The sequence below is a fragment of the Psittacula echo genome (assembly GCF_963264785.1).
Source record: "Psittacula echo genome assembly, chromosome: 1".
Lineage (NCBI taxonomy): Eukaryota > Metazoa > Chordata > Aves > Psittaciformes > Psittacidae > Psittacula > Psittacula echo.
The window spans coordinates 88,026,768-88,046,370 of record NC_137735.1 but is presented as its reverse complement, the minus strand read 5'-3'; the positions used below and the strand labels follow the sequence as shown (position 1 = coordinate 88,046,370).

At 54.2% G+C, this 19,603-nt stretch overlaps 2 protein-coding genes across 3 annotated transcripts; both read right to left on the bottom strand.

The window, feature by feature from the left end:
• Positions 1-5,468: 5,468 nt before the first annotated feature.
• Positions 5,469-19,603, bottom strand: KCNJ4 (potassium inwardly rectifying channel subfamily J member 4; the record flags this gene model as incomplete). 2 transcript variants are annotated; one of them, XM_080635379.1, is made up of 2 exons in its annotated part: positions 5,469-6,798; positions 19,551-19,603. In XM_080635379.1, 2 exons carry the CDS (start codon positions 19,601-19,603, stop codon positions 5,469-5,471), a joined length of 1,383 nt encoding a protein of 460 aa, XP_080491505.1. The 2 variants fall into 2 exon arrangements, with proteins under 2 accessions (XP_080491505.1, XP_080491506.1); XM_080635380.1 differs by lacking the exon at positions 19,551-19,603 and adding an exon at positions 8,021-8,058.
• Positions 10,507-11,607, bottom strand: LOC308227850 (endosome-associated-trafficking regulator 1-like; the record flags this gene model as incomplete). The annotated part of the gene is made up of 1 exon (XM_080630740.1): positions 10,507-11,607. The coding sequence occupies one exon, from the start codon at positions 11,605-11,607 to the stop codon at positions 10,507-10,509; it is 1,101 nt and encodes a 366-aa protein (XP_080486866.1).

The window sequence follows — 19,603 nt, the reverse complement described above, 5'->3', positions numbered from 1 at the left end:
CACATGCAACCAGGAAGAGCTATGAGACAACTGAAAGACAAGCAGGCAGCAATGTGGCATCCAGAAGGGCCTGACTGTGAACCAAGAAGTGTTAGTACATGTCTGAACTGCTTTCAGTCAGTGGCCATGCTGTGAAAGCCATGGCCTGACTGTTAGGTGGGCTGACCTTTATACTGACTGCAGTTTATAGGTGCAGAGTTGATGGCGGGTACCAGTCCTCTCAGAGCCTGCCTTCCCTCTGGATCAAAGGTTTCCACCCCACACTTCCAGCTCTGACCCACGGCACTGCCCTAGCAGCCAGCTCCAGCCTATCACCGCGGTGTCGCGCCGGCGCCGGAGCCCGGGAAGCCGGGACGTGCGGGGATGCCGGGACTCGCAGAGATGCCGGGACCTTCAGGGATGCCAGCCTTGCTTTCATCTCTAGATGGTGCTCTGAGGCCGGGCAACGGCCGGGCTCCTCCGGTTTGAACCGTGCCACTAAGGCTCCCTGCGCTGCGTCCTGCCGCCGGGAACGCACCGGGACTGGGGAGGACAGGACCCCCACCCTGCCAGCCGTGGCAGGAGAAGAAGCTTGTTTAACCCTTCCAAAAACTGACTACCGTCTCAGCTCCTCCTGCGGTGACATCCATCCCCGGGCCATGGGATACCGTGCCCTGGTAGTCGACCCACTGCCTCCCCTGCCTTCCACATCCCTCTGCTGTCCCCCTTGTCCTGCCTCAGCGAGGCCCCCTCAGCTGGCCCCACAGCGCCCCATGCTTTCAGCATCCCCGGCAGGCTGCCCTCCCTCCTCTCCCCCTCCTGTGCAGCCTGCAATAGTCTGTCCTGGCTCGGTGGATTCAGCACAGGGCTGGCGCTTGCGGGGTTTTCCAATAGTGGCACTCCATTAGGGCCCAGATCTGCTCTTACCACGGGCAATGGCAAAAGTCCCATTGACTTCGCAGGGGCAAGAGCAAGCCCTTAATGGCTTGGGAAGGTAAAGCTATTTTTCTCTCTCTTTCTTTTTTTTTTTCACATTTAAACCCATGGCCACTTCATATTGCCTGTCCAGAAGCTGGCAGAGACCTCAGGTCCTCCTGCAAAGGCAAAGAAGGGCTGCTAAAGCTCAAAGAAGGGAGCAGAGGAGGCATTTTGCCACACAGAGGTCACAAGCCTGCATGCAGCTGCTGGAGCAGTGCCATGTGCTCTGCTTCTGGGCAAACCTGGATGAAACCGAGCTGGTTGAAAAGGAGCACATTTGTTCAGCAGCATGGACATTTTCAACAGCATTTCCTGATCATGGAAATCCAAGCCCGTTTTCTCCCCTTTTGAGATCATTGTTGTGGGTCTTGAAAATATTTTTAGTTGCAGTGTATATCAAAATGTTTTGCTGAGCAAGTTTTGGGTGAGTTGGAAGGTGCCAATGGCGATTAGTTTTCAAAAGGGCTGTCCAAAAGTGTCACCAAAAATAGAACATGAAACGAGTTTCTCAAGTGTCATTTAAAACAACAACAACATTCATTTGGAAGCTGGCAAGACCGACAGCAGCGTAGTTAGCTGTCATGGGTTGGAGGATCTGAACCAGTGCCTGGATTTTATTCATAGGGAGAAAGTCCTTCCTCTTCCCATTATCTTCCTGGTATTTGAATAGCTTTTAATAACAAGCCAAGTAAGAAGCTCAGAAGTCAGGCAGGAAAAGAAATAGAGGTTGCGGGCAGATAAACAAAGCAGCAGTGTCTTCCTCCTGAGAAGCCAGCTGCCAGCCCCTTGGGATTAGGGACAGTCTTCTTGGGGAAGCAGCCCCTCCATCAGATCCTGGAGGAGGGAAGGAGCCTGGGGATTTCATGCCCTGGCATGCAATAGGGGTATCTTCTCTGAAGAGCACAGGACAAGAGTGTGTCAACTAGCTGAAAAGCAATGCTCCAGATATTGTATGCAAAAGCCAAAATATCAGTGTGTTTATGGTTGTGAATAGCTTGGAGAGCTGATCTGCAAACTCCTTAACGATGTCCAACCTTCTTTAGAGCAAACAGCCTTCCAGGGTGGATTCTGCTGGTGGCCTTTCACAGGCTGCATAAAGGAGTCCCCAACACACAGGCAGAGGGGCACTTGCTGAAACAGACGCTGCTGTCGCATGGTGTTTGTGTCTGTGCTGTTGGGTGTCGTTGGGATGAAGCTGTGGCATAGGATGGCTTACACCCCCATGTGTGACATTCACATGCAGTGTGTACTTGGGCACAGGTACTCCGTGACTCAAGCGTGCAGGTACACAGTACCTGTGCGGAAGGATGTACGTATGTACTGCTGTGTAGGAGCAAAGCCTGTGGGCAATGTGTGCAGCTTGCAGAGGCCGAAGAGCACTTGTTAGTGGGAGGGGTGATTGCCCCATGCTGTAGGATGGGCTGTGTGTGCCCAAGGAATGTGCTGTTTTGACAACATAAGCACAGCTGCAGGAGGAGTGCCTGATGGGCAGAGACTTAAGCATCACCACTCTTCTCCGGCACCCTGGCTGTTCCTTTCCTTCCCTCTATGCCCTCCCCTTAGCCCTCTTGTGTCCCTTGGGTCCTCCCCAGCTCTCTCCCCTCTCTAATGACGTGACAGTGTTGACAGCTTTCTCCCAATTTTATTGTGAATGGCAGAGTTTTAGCTGATTTTCCTCAGTGGCTTCTTCATCGTGATGCCAAACATGACATGAAAAAGGCCAGCAGGTTCAAACAGATGGAGGGAGCTGGGATACCAGCATCACCACATGATGTTTGTTCCTTTAGCCTGATTGCTCCTTTTCCCATTTTTCCCACAAGGGCCCCACCAGCTGAAGCAAGTGGCAATGCTGGCCTATATCCTCCTTCAACCACCCCAGCTGTGCATGCCCATGGCCCTGGTGCACCTCAACTGCCCCATCCTTGTCTGGCTCCCCAGAGCACTCACTCCTTTGAGAGGCACCTCACAAGAACAAACGTGCTGTGGGCATTTCAACCCACCAGGCTTTGCCATCTGCCTCTGAAGGATGCTGCACCTCAGTGAGAAGGGAGGGTGCCCAGCCACATGGATTCCCCCTGTCCTAGAGGCCACCACCCCAGCCTGTGTCCTGGATGCCCGTGTCCTCGCACACGGAGTCCTTCTCTCTCGGTCCATTAATTTGTTTCTGCTGCCATGGCCAGTGGCAGGCACTGGGCTCTGAAAGCTGTATTAAAAGCCAGGTCAATACCAGCCCCTGCTTATTCCCTCTGGGGACAATAAATAAGTAATAAAGGGAGGGAGGGACTTCATTAATTAGCATTGGGGAGGAGATGTGGGACAGGGACACACGTGGAAAAATTAGGCTATCTATCAAGTCAGGAGGCACCGCAATCTAAGATCTCCCATTCCCACTCTGTGCCAAGTGGGAGGAGAGGAAAGCATTAGAAAGGCACTAGGAGTGATGCCTTTCCTTTCTCCACCCCTGTCCTGATGCCTTGCTCTTTGGTTGTCATCTGTCTGCTCTCTTTTTATCCTTCTGCCAGCTCCTCTTCCCTTCTTGGCAAGGATTCCCTAAAGTGTCAGATCACTGCTTGGTTGGGCAGCTGTTTCTCATAGAACCTACATGCTGGGATGAGAAATGGCCACATCTGGGTCTACACCTGTCTTGTTAGCCTATCTCCACTCTTTCTCAAATGCACTTCCGTATTACCTTACTTTCTCTTCTTTTTCCCTTCCTCCTCCTCCACTTGCCTGCTGTGCCTCCTTCTTCCTCTCACTCCTACTGTTTCCTTCCTTCCCCTTCTGCTTCTTCCCCCCTTCCTCTTGCTTTTTGAACTAATTCCAAATTGATATCAAGATGCTGGTTTTCTGCTGTGTAGATCAGGGGTTGGTTGGGACATATTTCTTCAGCCATTCTCCCCATAGCACAACTGCTGGGTGCCTGGAGCATCTTCGTGAGCTACCTGTTTGTTTGTTTGTCCTCATATCATCTACAGTTTTGAAGGGGTGATTCTGCTGCTCCTAAAGGAAAAGGCTTCCCAGGTTTTTGTGTCTTTTGTGGAATGAGAGCAACATGATGTTACAGCTCTAGCTCTGGTTGATGTCCTCCCTCACTCCCCCTGGTTCTTACTCGCCTCTACCAAATTAAAAGAACACAAACAAACAAACAAAAAGAGGCTTTGGGGTCTTTTATGGGTTTTTTGATCCCTACATCTAGAACAGTGTCTGACACATCTCTGCCTTTTCATCAAGCACGTCTATAAACCTTCCCTGGGCAAAACCCCCATCTCCAAAGCAAGCAGGATTGTTTGACCCATCCTACTGGTAATTTTAATGCAAATGCTTCCCTCCATATGTTCATTTTTGTATGATCTTCTCCCTGAGCAAATTCTCTGAGTCTCCCATTGTAAGTCTTTACTAGAGAGGCCCAGAACAGGGGAGCCCTTGTGATGGAGCTTCCAGGCACCAATACCATACAAACAGCAAACACCAGCACTAACAACTCTCATCAGTCTCCACACCCGGCTTCAGCCTTGGGGTCTCTCCTTTACTTCCAAACCTCCCCTGGGATATTAGACTTTATTAAAAATAAATAGTTACAAATTCAGTTTTACAGCTGATGGCAGCAGGGAGAAGAACGGAGGAGGTGAAAGGAGGAAGTTGAGGGTCTGCTGTCCAGTCAGGTCACTTGTCTGTCATCCCAGCTGCACTGTGCCAGGGAGCAGTCTGAGTGTGCAAACACAGGGCCCTGCCTCCTCTGACAGGCGTCTCCAGAGAGGAGCAGGACGTGTTTTGCAAGAGGAGTGGGAGAACTGGATCTGAGTCTGTGGAGCCGAGCTGCTTCTGGAGGCGACAGATGCCAAAAGCCAAGGAGAGTGCAGAGTAGGCTACATAGAGTGTCCTTGTCTCCTAGCTTGGCATTTGCAGTGGAAGAATATGGATTTTAGTTCTCATTCTGTTTTATACGCAGTCGTGTTCAACAAGCAATAAACATGCAAGTAAACCCCTCTCTTGAGATCCTTCCCCACTTCCTCCAAGAGTCCTAAACTCTCCCATCCATCCTCATCTGGTCAGTGCTTAGATATCACTTCTCTCCTTCCTAGTGGCAGTCGACTCTTGACAGCCATGATGCCTACCCATGTTGAAAGGGTATCTGTTGAGACAGTCTGCTGTTCCCTCAGCAGCAGAAACACTTGCTGTAGGTCCCAGTCTGTCCATTGAGAACAGGGACTCCTGTCGCCTCTCCAGAGATGAGAAACCAGGCCTGCTGCTCTCCAGTCTCTGGGCAGGAAAGGGGTCCTAGCACAAACTGCACACACGGGAAGAGTCATGTATCCTCACTCCTCTTCCAGGTAGTATGACTTCACGGGAAAGGGAGTATATCAGAGCAGCTCCAGGCCTTGATCTACTCAGGGGCTGAGACGCAGTCATGGGAGGCATTTTTTGGTGGGCAAGGGACTTATCCAGCTATGTACGGGTGCAAAACAGAGGAGGCTGTGGGCGACGGGTGTAGAATGGGGAGGCTGGAGGAGTTAGATGGCTGATTCCCTGCGGTATGAGATTGTATCTAGGGGCAGAGTTGCCTGGAGCCGCTCCAGGTCCAGGTGGCTTCCAAAATCCATCATCTGGATGACGCCTCCCTCCTCTTTAGTGCTGCCTCCTAACACCACACCCACTTCGTCATCATCTTCATCTTCGTCTTGACTGACAAGAGCCAGCTCATTCTCATAGCAGAAGGCACTGGGAGGTGGGGGAGAAGGTAGGATAGTCATCTTGCTTTCTTGCAGCTCCCGGGCTGAGCAGCAAGGCGTGCCGGCTACCTCGTAGGTCTTGTGAAAGCGCGAATAATCCACTTTGTAGTGGTTCTTCTCCTCAAACACAACTGGTTCAAAGCGATGACCCCAAAGGATTTCACTAGCAAGGTAAGAGCTTCGTGCCTGTGTGGTCATGGCTGTGGCTTCCACCATCCCCTCAAGGATAACAACAATCTCAAAGTTCTCCGTCTCCAGCTCCTCCTTGCCAATCCCATAAAGTGGACTCTCCTCGTCAATCTCATGAACGATAATAATGGGTGAGACCAAAAATATACGATCAAGGCCCACATCGTAGCCCACATTTAGGTCCCGCTGGTCCAGTGGGAGATATTCCCCTTCCTCTGTCATGTAGGGCTTGATGAGCTGGGCTCGGACATGGGCCTCCACAATGTGGCTCCTCCTCAGATTGCCCACCCGCCACATGAGGCACAGTTTGCCATCCCGCACGGAAATGACTGCGTGGTGACTGAAGAGGAGAGTCTGGGCCCTCTTCTTGGGCCTTGCCATCTTGGCCATGATAGTGCCAATCATGAAGGAGTCAATAACGCAGCCCACGATGGACTGGACCACAACTGCCATGATAGCCAGTGGGCACTCCTCAGTCACGCAGCGGAAGCCATACCCAATGGTTGTCTGTGTCTCCACTGAGAAAAGAAAAGCCCCTAGGAAGCTGTTCACGTGCATGATGCAGGGCTTGAGGAGAGAGGGACTGCCTCCCACTGCTGGTGCGTTGAGGTCACCGTGGAAGAAAGCGATGCACCAGAAGAGGAAGCCAAAGAAGAGCCAGGAGACCAGGAAGGCAGCAGAGAAGATCATAAGCATGTAGCGCCAGCGCGTGTCCACACAGGTGGTAAAGATGTCGGCCATGTAGCGCTGAGACTTGTTGCTCAGGTTGGCAAAGTAGACATTGCACTGCCCATTCTTCTTCACAAAACGGTTGCGGTGCTTCCGCCGGGGGGCATGGCCCTTCCCGTTCCGGCTGTGCCCGTTCATGCTGCCCAGCGCAGAGACCTTGTGTCCATCCTCTTCAGTCGAGACGATGCTGTACCTGGAAGAGAAGAAACAGGCATTGCCAGCAGAAATACATGAAGAATAACAGCAACCACTGAGACAGCGAGGGCGGGAGACATGTGGGTGGCTCACATGGCTACGGTACCGCTGTGTTGAAGATCACAACAGCACGTTTCCCTGGTTATTGCACCGTGGTGCCACCCTGACCAAATTGGTGGAGCTCGGCTGCAATATTTGCCAAGTCTTGCTGCCAGGAGGTTCTATCTGTGGAAGTCCTGACAGGGCAGCAGAGCAGCAGAAGCTCGTAGCGCTGTGCTGCCTTCCAGCCTTCATGGTGAGGAGGGATCCAAGGCTTCGAAACCTGACAGCAGCTGGGACAGCCAGGAGCCCCGGGAGCAAGCACCCGCAGCCCGGCCACACTTTGGCCCTGACATTACATAAGGCCTGGAGTTTCTATTTTCTCCTCCCTGATTTCATGGTGCATTGGTGACAATGTTTATACACTTCCTGAGCTCAGGACAATTCTGTTGCCACAGCAACGTGCGTGGCTCCCAGCATCCCGCATCTGAAGCCAAAGGTGTAATTTGGAGATCAAGAGCCAAAGTGCTGACAGTTTCCCTGACAGAAGCTCCACACACATTTTCTGGGAGACATTTGCCCCTCCAGCTCCCCTCCCTCACACGCAGCACTGCTGCTCCCCCTCACATGCTGCTGGGATAGTTGCAGATACTCCTTAAAGATGTGATGGCAGAAGATGCTCTGACCACTGAGGAAATCAAGCAAGTGCATAGACCCAACAAGACCACTCTGCCCTCACAAACACTAAGCCACAGCCTCTCAGGACCCCTCAGGCTGGCAGTGACACCCCCCCTTCCATAGTGTGGACACGTCAGCTGGAGCCCTCCATCATGTGTTTTGTGACCCCCATCCTCATTTCATGGTGAGGGAAGCACCGGAGGCTGGAGCTGTGCTTCCTGGGGACAGAGGGCTTCTGCAGCACTGCTAGAATCTGTAGTTTCTGGTCCAGCACCACGCAGTGCTTTGCTTCTCCATACCACTTCTTTGAGCACTGTCCCCCTGTACAGAACATTTTGGATTGGAGAAGGAGAGAGGAGCCATACCCTGGAGCAGGAATAGACCCTGGCAGACGATTTGAGAAGAATATACTGAAAGATAGGCTGAAGGTAGGACCTGAGGGGCCAGAGGAGGAGGAGCAGGCCCCCCAGGGCAGCAACATCCTTGAGAGGAGGATAACTCACCGGTTGACTCGGACGCTGCCCATGGCTCGCTGTATCATCAAGTGTCAGGGGGCTGCAGCTGGGAGGGCGCAGGATCTCATGCAGCAGCACTCACATGGGACCCAGTGGCTCCAGGTTTCACCTCTGGTGAGCTGGGACCGGCGCTGCCATTGCGATTGCTCCTGGGCACGTGCCTTGCAGGGGAGGATGAAGCAAAACCCAGTCAGAGCATTCCTTGACAGCACCCTTCCCAGTCTCAGAGCAGGGGGCACACAGCTCCCAGTCTTTTGCTCAGGAGGGGCCTGGAGGTGTCCATGGAGGGGTCCACTGCAGTCTGGCTGGAGCAGGTTAGGAGCTGATGGATCAATGGCCCACAGCCCCCATGCTTGCCAACATCTACTATCAGGAGAAGGGCAAGGCCAGACAGTCACCACTCTCCAGATCAAGGGCACAATGGTCGAGCAGCTTGCGTGGCCCTTGCTCTGAGCCATTATATTAATATCATAGCTTACAGCAGGACGAGAGCTCAGCCAGGCTAAATACCTCACACACAAGGACTAATGAAGCATGGACATGCACGGCAGCCCTCAGGTATCCCCATCAGCCCAGCCTGACCCAGAGGGAATTTATTTCCGGGGGATGCAGAGCATCCCTCCTGTTTCAAAGAGAAGAAAAGCAATGGGTAGAGCCAAAAAGGAGAACTGATGGAAAGTAAGGGCTTAGGGGTAGCCAAGGAGAAACTGGTTAGAGCAAACAAACCTTGTGACGTGCCCTGTGTACAGCATCCAAGGAGCAGCTCAGCAGCAGAGCCCTGAGGAGGGTGTCCAGCAGATGTTATGTCCTGACCCAGTTCTCCCCAAACAGAAGAATGGGGAAACTGAAGACTTAGGAGCCGACCTATCCTGCCTGCCCAGAGCTGCTGGGAAGTGAAATGCAGTGAGGGGGTAATGACTCACAGATTAGGAAGGGCTTTGTACACCCATGCTAATCCTGCACTGTAACCTTTGGATTACAGCACTCAGTGTAGAGCGCAAGACACAGATAGAGCCAGTTAGTTTGCTTCCTTCCAGCCTCAATGATGAGCAACCAATGATTGCCCTATATGTGACAAATCCAAGGATTTGGAGGTCAAACCCAAGGTTTAGAGCTGCTTGCAAGTAGTCATGCATGGACAGGAGAGAAAAACAGCAAGTGATGTCTGGGATGGAAAAGCTGGTGAGAACCATCCTTGCCTCATCATCGTTATTGCAGATTGGGGCTTCATGTGGCTAAGGGTGGCCACCACCTTCCCCCAGTTAGGAGCACAGACAAGAAAGCAGCTAGTGATGTGCAAGCACTGCTGTTGTCATGTCTGGGATGAAGATTAACCAGCAGTCTCTCCTCCAGAGACCAAGGTTACTGAGGCACTTTAATCTCTGCGGCAACATAAACATGGTTGTCCAGACCAAGGATATTACGGGACCGAGAGAAGACAGCAACCTTGTAGTCCACAGCTCGCCATATAGAGGTAGAAGTGAACAGCTTCCTAAAAATTCCCATCAGGAAAAAACACTTTGGCACCGAACTTTGCCAGCACCCACCCCCACACTGCTCTACAGCATCCAAGTCTTAAAGGAGGGTTGGTTTGGACAGATACAGGAAATTTGGTTATGCAGCTGGGTAAACCTACGGCAGAAACTGGGGTTGGTAACAGAAATTCATCAGAAATGTAGAGGGATGACCAAGTGATGAGGAAAGGTCACTTCATGCTCACAGATGGCTCTGCTAGAATAAAGCTAAGACATATCTATCTTCAGTGATTGCATGGTGAGTTTGTACATTAGGGTCCCGCAGGTCTTTAGGGGGTGACAAAGGCAGGCAATTTAGGTATACCTTTCTAAGGAAGGGCATCCTCTCCAACTGGTGCCTTCCTTAGCCAGCCTGGATAAGCCAAGCTCATCCTTAGCCAGCACTGACACCAACACCAACACCAGAGGAAAGGCACTGCCACAGCTCACAAGTATGGATACTTCACAACTTCCTAAAGGTTTCTCACCGCCTTTGTCACAACCTCACCTCACCAAGAAGGGGCAAAGGAAGCAGACGAAGTGCAAGAGATTTGCTCATCTCCAGTTCTAGCTGGTACAGCTACAGGAAGAGATGGGCACACTGTTTGAGTGCTGCATCCCGTGCTGCTGTGCTTCCTCCTGGCTCTCACACGGGAGCTCAGGGCAGCCAGAGCTGTGGCACAGTCTGTTGCAGTCTGTTGCCCGCCATAGCTGGATCTTCCAGCCCAGAGCCTGGGAAACATTTGCCGCTGGGTCCACAGTGCCAGAACAAAGCTAAAACTACATCCCTACCTGCAGTTTGTACTGAATCACAAGAAAAGTATTTCTGTGAAGAATAAAGGCTACAAATCTGAACACACGTTCAAGCACGTGAGAGCAAATGGTTTTAATATAGGCTGTAGTGGGAGACCCATGGTCTCGATCCATACACTCATCTGTAGGACCCACACAGCAACAAGTTCATGGCTCTTTTTCTGCTTCAACTTTATGAATTTTGCCCGTAGATTCAAGGACCTCAGCAACAAAACGCAGAGACTGTGCTCCAGAGGCGAGCTGTTTGATGGACCAGTTTGCGCCCATTATTATCTTGTGGAGGTTCTGCAAGGCAAAATCTATGTTGTGCTTCATCGTGCCCAGGTCGGGCATTTGGTCCGCTTTCAGGTTTTCATTCTCTGCCTTGGAGCTCTCCAGCTCTCCCTGGAGAATAAAGATCTTCTGCTTCAGCTTTTCCACATTGTTTTCTGCCTCCAGAGCCCTCTGGGTCATTAGCTGGAGGTTCCACTCACTCCTCTGGACAAAGGACTGCAGTTCTTGGGCGTCCCTCTCCTCTTTGGCCAGGCTGGCCTTCAGCTGCCTCTCCAGCTTCTGCATCATGCAGACCTGGCTCTTCAGGGCACTCCGCATGCTCTTCACCACCGTTCTGAGCACGGTGTTCTCCTCTTTGAGCATGTCGTTGGTCAGCTGCAGCGATGGGAACTGCCTGTCCCCAACGGCCTCCTCACACAGCATGTGGGGTTCTGCTCCCTTGGTGTGTTCTGGGTTCCCCAGGTAAGGGTCACTGGCATGGGCCCATGGGGAAAAGGAATCAATCCCCAAGTGATTGCCCGTGCTACACTGAAAAGAGTCATAGGAGCCACATGGTGCCATACTTGCTGTTCGGAGAATGTGTGACCTTTGATGCACAGGGAAGTGACAGGCCCAGCTGTGTTCCTCATCTTCGGACAAGCTTTTCATGTCTTTGTAAAATGGTGTCTGAAACTCCTGAGCTTCCTCCTCAAGCTCCTGTGCATACTCAGCCAACTTCCCAGCATAGATTCTATTTTTCTCAGCTTCGTCTTTCACCATGTGAGAGTGCTTAGAATTTAGGGAAAATGGGATGGCTTCTCCTAGATCCTCCACCTGGTTATCGCTCAGACTCTCATAGCTCTTGGACTGCAGTGGAGGACATGCAGAGTTGCAGGAGTAGCTCAATTCATCATCATCGTCATCATCATCTTCCAAACCTTGAGATTCTGGGCAGACCCTCTCTGTTGTCCCCAAGGTGCCAAGAAGCCATGACATTTTCAGGACACTTTGGGCTGCAGCAAGCAGGAGGATCCAAATTACCCTCTTGGAGCCTGGGCCACCCGGGCAAGTGACACTGACGACCAGTGTGCCAACTTCTGCAGCCTCAGCGACGCTCGTGGGGAAAGAAACAGACACCTAAATCCCCCCCCACCCCTACCAATGTGTTTGGGAGGGAGTGGAGAGAAGGTGCAGGCATCTCTGTGTGTGTGCTGTGGAGAGAACAGGAATCACCAAGTATGCGATGTCACCGTGTGACTGCTGTGAGGTCATGACCAGGTGGGAGAGGAACCAAACAACTGCAGAAGTGCCTCTTTTGGCAGCGGGACGATAAGCTGGATCCTCATGGTCTGGACCAGACTCCAGCTAGGGGATGCTGCCGGTGGGTAGAGAATAGCTCATGGAGCTACCCAAGACCTCCAGTGTGCTGGGGGGACAGGGACCAGCTGGCCCTAGCAGGCAGCATAGGGCAGAGGGGACAACCTTGCCCTGCAGGTCACTGAGGCATCTCAAGCTGCAAGATCAATCCAAGGGTGTTTTGGTGTCAGGGCTCACCAAAAAAGGACATCGCCAGTGCTTTTTCCAGAGGCATCACCCCAAGCCCCCTGCCCAGTGAGGGGTCTGCACCATGGCGCTGCCGATCTGATTCATCCCCTGCTGCCAGCTGGCGCAGGGAAGCGTTAGTAATACCGGGCGCCACAAACTCGGAGCGGCACGAGCCAGGAGACGAACAAAAATAAACCTGCTTACCACTTCCACCCCAACACACCCCCACTGCGCGCGGTGCCGCCATGGGTGAGGCAGACAGGCAGGAGAGAAGCCCTGGGCTGGGGACTGCCATCGCACTGGGCTTGCCTTCAGAGGTGACACACCAGGAGGTGATGTAGCCACTGTGCCCCCTGCAGCAGCTGGTGGCTCAGGGCCACTGCTGACATCCCAGCCTGCACAAGGGGTGCTGGCAGCTTGGTTAGGCCAGGGGTTGTACCAAGAGGCCAAACCCTAAGAAAACTCAGTTCAAATGGCTGTGGAATTGTCCTGTTGCTCTTTGGAAACCTGAAACACAGATGGGATGAAGGTGGAAGGCTCAGAGATGCCTCCAGCAAAAGGGGGGTTTCAGACCCTGGACAGGCAGCTGCCTATCACATGGATGAGGGGGAGGAAAGCCTGGTCGAGAACAGAGATGCAAATCATGCAGTGTGGCTGAGGACCTTGGAGCTTGCTCTGCCTCCTGGGACCCGCATGTCGAGGGGAGCCAGGGAGTCAGCATTGACTCCTGGGGAGTGGGATGAAACTACACTGGTGGTTGCAGCATGGGGTGCCCTGGGAGGTGCTAGGCAGGATGCCCCTGCATCCCTCTGCTGCCCTGTCCCCGGCATACATCAACACCCACCTATTTCATGGCCTGAGGAAGTCCCCTATCACTTCGGGAAGCCGCTGCAGCGTGGGCATTGTAAGTGCTGTCTCGCAGCATTGAATCTGGCAGCCACATGGGTCTCTGGGGACCAACAGCCACCTCCAGCCCTGCAGCCTGGGCTGGCCTTCCCTCCTTCCCAATCCTTTTCTCCTTCCTGCACCCTAGATTGAGCAATGCCAAGGACTCCGCAGCGATGCTGCAGTCATCCCGCCTTCCCAGGTGACACCACGCTCCAACAGCACAAGTCATTGCACCAGCCCCACACTGCCCCAAGCAGATGTGTGGGGCTGGGCTGCTGCCATGGTTTCCTGAGGGATCTGCAGGCTGGTAATGTCATGGCACGTGGTGCCAAGGTAATGTCTCCATTGCTCCACCTCCGGTACACAGTGCAGTGCCTCGCACGTCTCAGGCTTTCTTCAGCCCCTGCCAGAGCAGCTCATATATTGTCAATCCTTCCTTACATCTGCGATGGAAGAGTCTCATGAAACAGAACAGAAAAGTCCACGCTGAAGCACTCCCCCACTTCTCTTTTTATAACAACCATATCTGGTGCTCTGGGATGTACACCGCAAACGACGACGATGGAAAAATCCCAGGGTATTTTTACACTCTTAGTCTTTGCTTTATGTAGAGTTGTCTGGCAAATGCTTCCCTCCTGTCTGTGGTCAATACCGCAGCCTCTGTTTGCGCTGTGCTTCGTACCTTTATTCCTCCTACCAGCTGCGTAGCATCACCTGGTTTTGAGAGCAGCGTCCACAGACCCATCCCACCAGCTCAGGCATGGTAACAACACGGCAGACACCTTCTTGGCTTTGGGGAGGCAGGGTGGGAACACCCACTGCAGAGAGGGGACCCCTTTGGCACTCTGCAGACCCACAGCATTCGGTTTGTCCTCTCTGTCCTCTCAGTAACTCCATCTCTTCTCCTCTTCCTCACAAATCCTCCTGCTGAGGCTCGTAGGGCCACGGGACTGCCTTGCTATGGGAGGCAGCGGCCGCGCTGTCACTCCTCAGTGCCGACAGGGCTGGGTGCTAGGCGCTGTACGAGCACACGCGAAGGCACAGTCACCGTGCGGGAGAGTTTTACCATATTAAAAAGGCAAGTGCCATATGGAAGGTGAGGGGAGGAAGCTGTAATCAACTCTTTACCATTTTTACATACACACTTCTGCCTTTTCGTTCAATAATTATAAATAGATCGAGTAAGTGCCAACAGTCCCCATCTGCCCGCGAGGCATGATCTGCTGACCAGTTTGTCTCTCTAACAGAGGATTTTATTCACCTGCCTCTGCCTGGTTTAGATTCTGGGGTGGAGTGAGAAGGGGGGAGTTTTTTTCTCCCTCCCTGTGAAGCTCTGGAGCTCGGGGATGGGTAATATGAAAACAAAACAAAATGATTTGAAGTTAAACCATCTCAGTGTGTGACTCAGAGCTATTCATAGCTCCCTGAAGCCAGCTGCAGCAACGGAGCCAGAAGGATTCTGCCCGTATTATTATTCCAATTACCATCTGAATTAAAAGTTTGAGCAGTGATCAGCCCACATACTGACGGGAGGGGGAGAGAAGAAAGCAAAGAGAGAAGGAGAGAAAGAGAGAGAGGGATCAAAACCAGATAAAAATGGGATCCACACAAAGGTCCCCGGGATGACAAAGTCGGGAAGAGGCACGGAAAGGTGACAGCATCAGCTCCTGCCTGCTCCCACACCACCCTGGCGGTCCCTGCTCCGGCCACACCATCTGGGCTCCCTGGGATACTGGCTGGGAGAGGGGTACCCTGCAGGAGGGCTGCTGAGACTGCAGGGGCACTCATCCACTCTCCTCTGGCTGACATCGGGCTGGGGGAACAAGAGGCAGGGGCAGGGGAGCAGCCGAGCAGGAAGGTAAGGGGAGGATGCTGTTGGGGCCATGGCTGGGGAGGAGGCCCCACTTTGTCTTGTTGAGTGAGGTGGGTGGGCTGGCATCACGGGGAAAACGAAATGCTCAGAACGCCCCTGGCCTTCCCTGGGTGGTGTCCTGGAACAAAAAGGGTGGTAGCGAGGGTGCAGACCATGTCCTAGCTGCTCCTGAGGAAGCCCTGGGGCTGACATACACCCCAGCAGTCATCCTACCAAAGCCATGGACCTGACCCCAAAGGGTTGGTGCGAAATCTGCAAGAGCTGTAAAACTGAAGGCGCTGGGATGTCCCTGAGGTCCCTACGTCCTGGGTGTCTGCAGTGCACTCAGGTCACCTCCTGCAGTTTCCCACCATGACTGCATCAGCAAAAAAGGGCATTTCCCCTAACACCCACCCCAGGAGCTCCCTTACTGAGCATCCTGCCCTGCAGGAGCCTTGTCAAAAGGCTGCCCCCACCAGTGTCCCTGCACCTCAGGGTCTCTCCAGCACAGAGCCCCTCCTGACCCTGCGCTGGTTTGGCCAGGAGGACTGCCCAAGTGGGGCATTTCCATGGCTTTCGGCTCATCAGGGATATCATCTGCCTGCCCACTGTGGTTGCACTCCTGACAGGGCAGGGGCAGCCTGCCAGTGCCTCTGCAAAGCACCCATCAAGGCAGGCACCTGCAAATGGGCTATGAATGATGATAACAACAGTGACAGCAGCAAGGGGTGAGCTGCTACCCAGGGCAAAGCCTGCTCTGCAGCAAGCCCCCAAATGAGAGAGGCTGCAGCCACTGCTCCACACACGGCTGCTACACGGGGCTGAGTGCTCAGCCTGGCCTGGCTGCTCAGCGCTAACCCATCAGCCATAGGGAAACAGTAATTCACCCCCAAAACCCTTGTCGTTGCTCTAACACAAAGCCCACTGGAGGCACCAGCCTCTGAGGGGTCCCAGCTTCTGCCCTTTCAGTCATGCCCAAGGGGCACCAGGAACAGAGCTGAGAGAGTGTCCCAGGTAAGCTGCAGAACCACACTCCCAACAGGGAGCAGATAGACTATTTCACTGCAGGTCTGTTGGCCTGTACTGCTGCAGCTTGCCCAGGCAGGTTAAACAAAAGCACCCGAAAGACACCAAGCCTACGTGCCACCCGATGCCCATGGCATGAAGGACTGTCTCCCTCATCCTTCCCCTGCTCCTCAGCTCCACGGCATGGCAGGGGCTGCCAACATGGATGGGCTTGGGTACAGAGGACAGTAGCGTGAAGCGGGGTATGGCAATTGCATTTGCAAACTAATACACCTTCAATTTCCTCCCTGCCATCTTTACGGGTTGCTGTCGTACCCCTGCTCACTCTCGTTGGTGTCCTGTGCACTCACTTGCCTCTCACCTGCTGGCACTTGGTGTTGCCTGCACACAGACACGAGGCTTTTTCTTAGTGGTGGGAACAATGGGGAAAGGAGATGGGATGACTTCTGGGGCCACTGTGTTTAGTCCCATGGCAGGCACCACCTCTCCATAATGCCATCAAGCTTTTGGAGAGATGAAGTGCCTGCCTGTCTTGCCTCTGAGACCTTGGTGGCCTTCAGCCCCTATGTTCACCATGCTGCTGGTGAGGCCAATCTATATGGCTCTTACGAGGCTACAGGGCCTTCTTCTATAGAGTAGTCGCTTTTGACATCCTCTTCCTATAAGCCTCTTTCTGGCTGGTCCCTCTGCACTGGTGCCTAAGCAGGCGGCCAGCAAATACCATAACCCAGCACGGAAAGGGAGCAGGCAAGAGGAGAGGGAAGAGCAAAGATGAAGGTAGGGGAAGGGAGAACAAGCAGTGGAGAGGCAGATGGGATGAGGCAGGCAGCTCACTGCACCAGTGCTGGCACTGCTCACAGGGAAAGGAGAGAGAGAAGGTGAGGAAGGAGGCAGGAGAGGTGCCAAGGTCTTTTCTTCGAGCCCATTGCAGGGGACAGAGTGGGGGACGCTGCCTCCCGCATTTTCGCATGGCACCAGGCTTCCTTTCAAGTGTTTCAGGAGAAATGTTGCCATAGAAATAAACCAGCCGTCCAGATTGTGAGGGGCAGGCCCACCGTGGTGGCAAGGGCTGGCACAGACATGGGCACAGCGGTGACAGGAGTGCCTGGCCAGCAGCGTGTGGCTGGATGGTACCGTGTCCTCCATCCCCTGCTCCCTCATCTCCAGTGAGAGCAGCGGTGGGGCTGCCGTGCCTCTGTGGCCGGTGCCAGCCCAGAGAGGCATCTCCTTCCCAAATGCACCGGTGGGTGAATGCTGACACCGCCCCTGCAGGTAAATTCCCTGCCACCAGGCTCCCAAGAGGACAGGAATGGAGGTAATGGGTCTCTAAGGCAGTCAGGGCAGAGTCGCCCTGCAGCCAGCTACTACCCCTCACCTGCCTGGGCCACAGCACCGCCTTACTGATGGAGAACAAGCCTGAGAGACCTGAGGGTGAGAACCAGCTCAAAGGTGGCTCTGCTCAATCCCAAGCCCCCCACTGCCAGAGGATCATCATCTCTCCCGAGGAGGGGCTTCAAGACCGACCATCCCCGCTAAAGCCACCTTGTCTGTGAGGAAAACCACTGCTGGTGCCCCATGGCCTCCCTGCGAAGCCTCCCCCGCCCTGGTGAGGGGCGCAGGAGCAGCACTGTCGAGGAACACGGGCTCAGCCCGTCGCGGTTTCACAGCGCTGCGAGGCGGGCGCAGGCGCTGCGCTCCGTGCTTGCCATTCACAGAAACGCCAGCGGGAGGCTGGGGAGCCGCGCGGGTGAGGGAGGGATCGATCGCAAAGACGCGAGCATCCATCCATTGATCCCGGCCGCGCTGTCGAGTTGAGCCAGCCCAGCGCAGTAACGAGGCAGGACAAAGGGAACTTGCTGAGGGCAGATTGCCGTTAATTGCTCCGCTCTGCGTCTGCACTGATGTCAGCACGCGGCGGGCGCAGGTACCCAGCACCGGGTCCTCCTCCCCCTTGCTGGCACCCTCCCACTGGTGACACCACCACAGGAACATGGGGTAGTGTCCTGTGGCCAAGGTTGGGGTGTCCAGAGGGGCCAGAGGGACCCGTCCTGACAGGAAACTCCATCCTTCCCCAGCCACCTCCTCACTTCCTGGCTTTCCTTGCAAACCATGGAGGGTGGCCTCAAGAGTCAATGAATGCTGCCAGCCCCCTGACAGAGTCATACACTGTGGTGCTCAGCCTTGGCACCCAAGGAAGGGGAGAGATGGAAAAGGGGAAAGGTGAAGGAGAGGGAGCTCCACTTCCCTCTGGATCAGCCCTCTCCAGCTGATCCATCCTCACCGTGCTTCCTCTTCCCTAACACCGCTTGTCCCCACCAGGCTCACATTTCCCTCCTAAGGCAAATATTCTCCCATACTTACTATTGTCAGTGGCTACAAACAGTGATGGCCACATGTCGGGGTGACTCAGGCATCTGTGAGTGCCACTTCTAATGGTGAATGGAGAAGGGGCACATCCCTACTCCTTCGGAACAACATGCTCCCCACACACCCCGTTGTCCCCTCCCTAGCTCTGGGTCACCCCAAGCCTCAGATCCCTCTCCACACCTCCCTCTTCCCATGGCCACCTCCTCCTGAGAAGCCAAGGAGGGCACAGAGCAGGGGTTGAGGGGACTCTTGGAGCCATGTCACCGCCACCACACGTCCCCTGCATGTGCTGTCACTGTCTGCCCTTTGCAGCACAACCCCCAAAGGGAGGAAAAGGAGAAGGGAGAGGCCCTGGAGCCATTCACTTCGCCATGGATGGAGCCAGGAATCAGTGGTGGGGATGGGAGATCAGGCTCTTGGCAGAGAGATTTGGGTGTCTCTGGGTGTTTTGCCCAGGAGTGAGGACACGGGGGGCTGGAGGTGGCCTCAGGGATGTCTGAGGTGGCCTGCCTGCACCATGCAAACAGTGAGGATGCCGGCCCTGCCAGCAGGGAGCAAAGGCAGAGTTTCCCTGGCATTTTGCTCACGGCTTCCTCCTGAGCTCCTTCACCCAAACCCAGCATCCAGAACACCCTTTGCACCGTGCCTATCAGTGGGACATTGGATCAGCACCAATAGGATCAGCCACACTGGGACTAGAAGAGCTAGAAGGCAAGGAAGAGGGGGGCAGGTCTGAAGCCCAAAAAGCTCCACGAGCAGCGGGAGAGACAACACAGCCGGTTCAGCCTCGGGGGCACCCAAGTGTGTAGAGAACGGGTCTCCAGCCCTGTTCTTCTCCCACAGCCGAACACAACCATCACCTGCACGGAGCAGGAGAAACAAAAGATGAGTGAGAGCCAGCCCCAGGTGAGGAGGAAACGTGGGGAGCCAACAGCAATGAGGAAGTTACCTGCAAAGCAGCTGAAACCAGGGCGGTGAGGGATGGGGAGGGAAGTTGGGAAGGTCCACAGGCAGGTGCCCACCCCTGCCCCATGGCCCACGGCCGCCCCGGTAGCCATATGTGCATACGCCGTGCACACCGGCAACTTTATTATTCCCTGTCAGGCTCACACGAAGCCAGGCATCTCCCCTAAGTTATATTTATCGCTGTTCCTCGGAGCGAGCGCAGAGCAAACAATACATTATTTTCCTGAGGGAAAAAAAAGCCCTTCCCAATCTCGTGCCGGTGAGGGGAGCAGAGCGCTCCAGCACCGCCTCTTACCCGGGTCCTGCCGAGGGCTGCCGCCGGCTCCAGCCGTGGTGCAGAGCCAACAT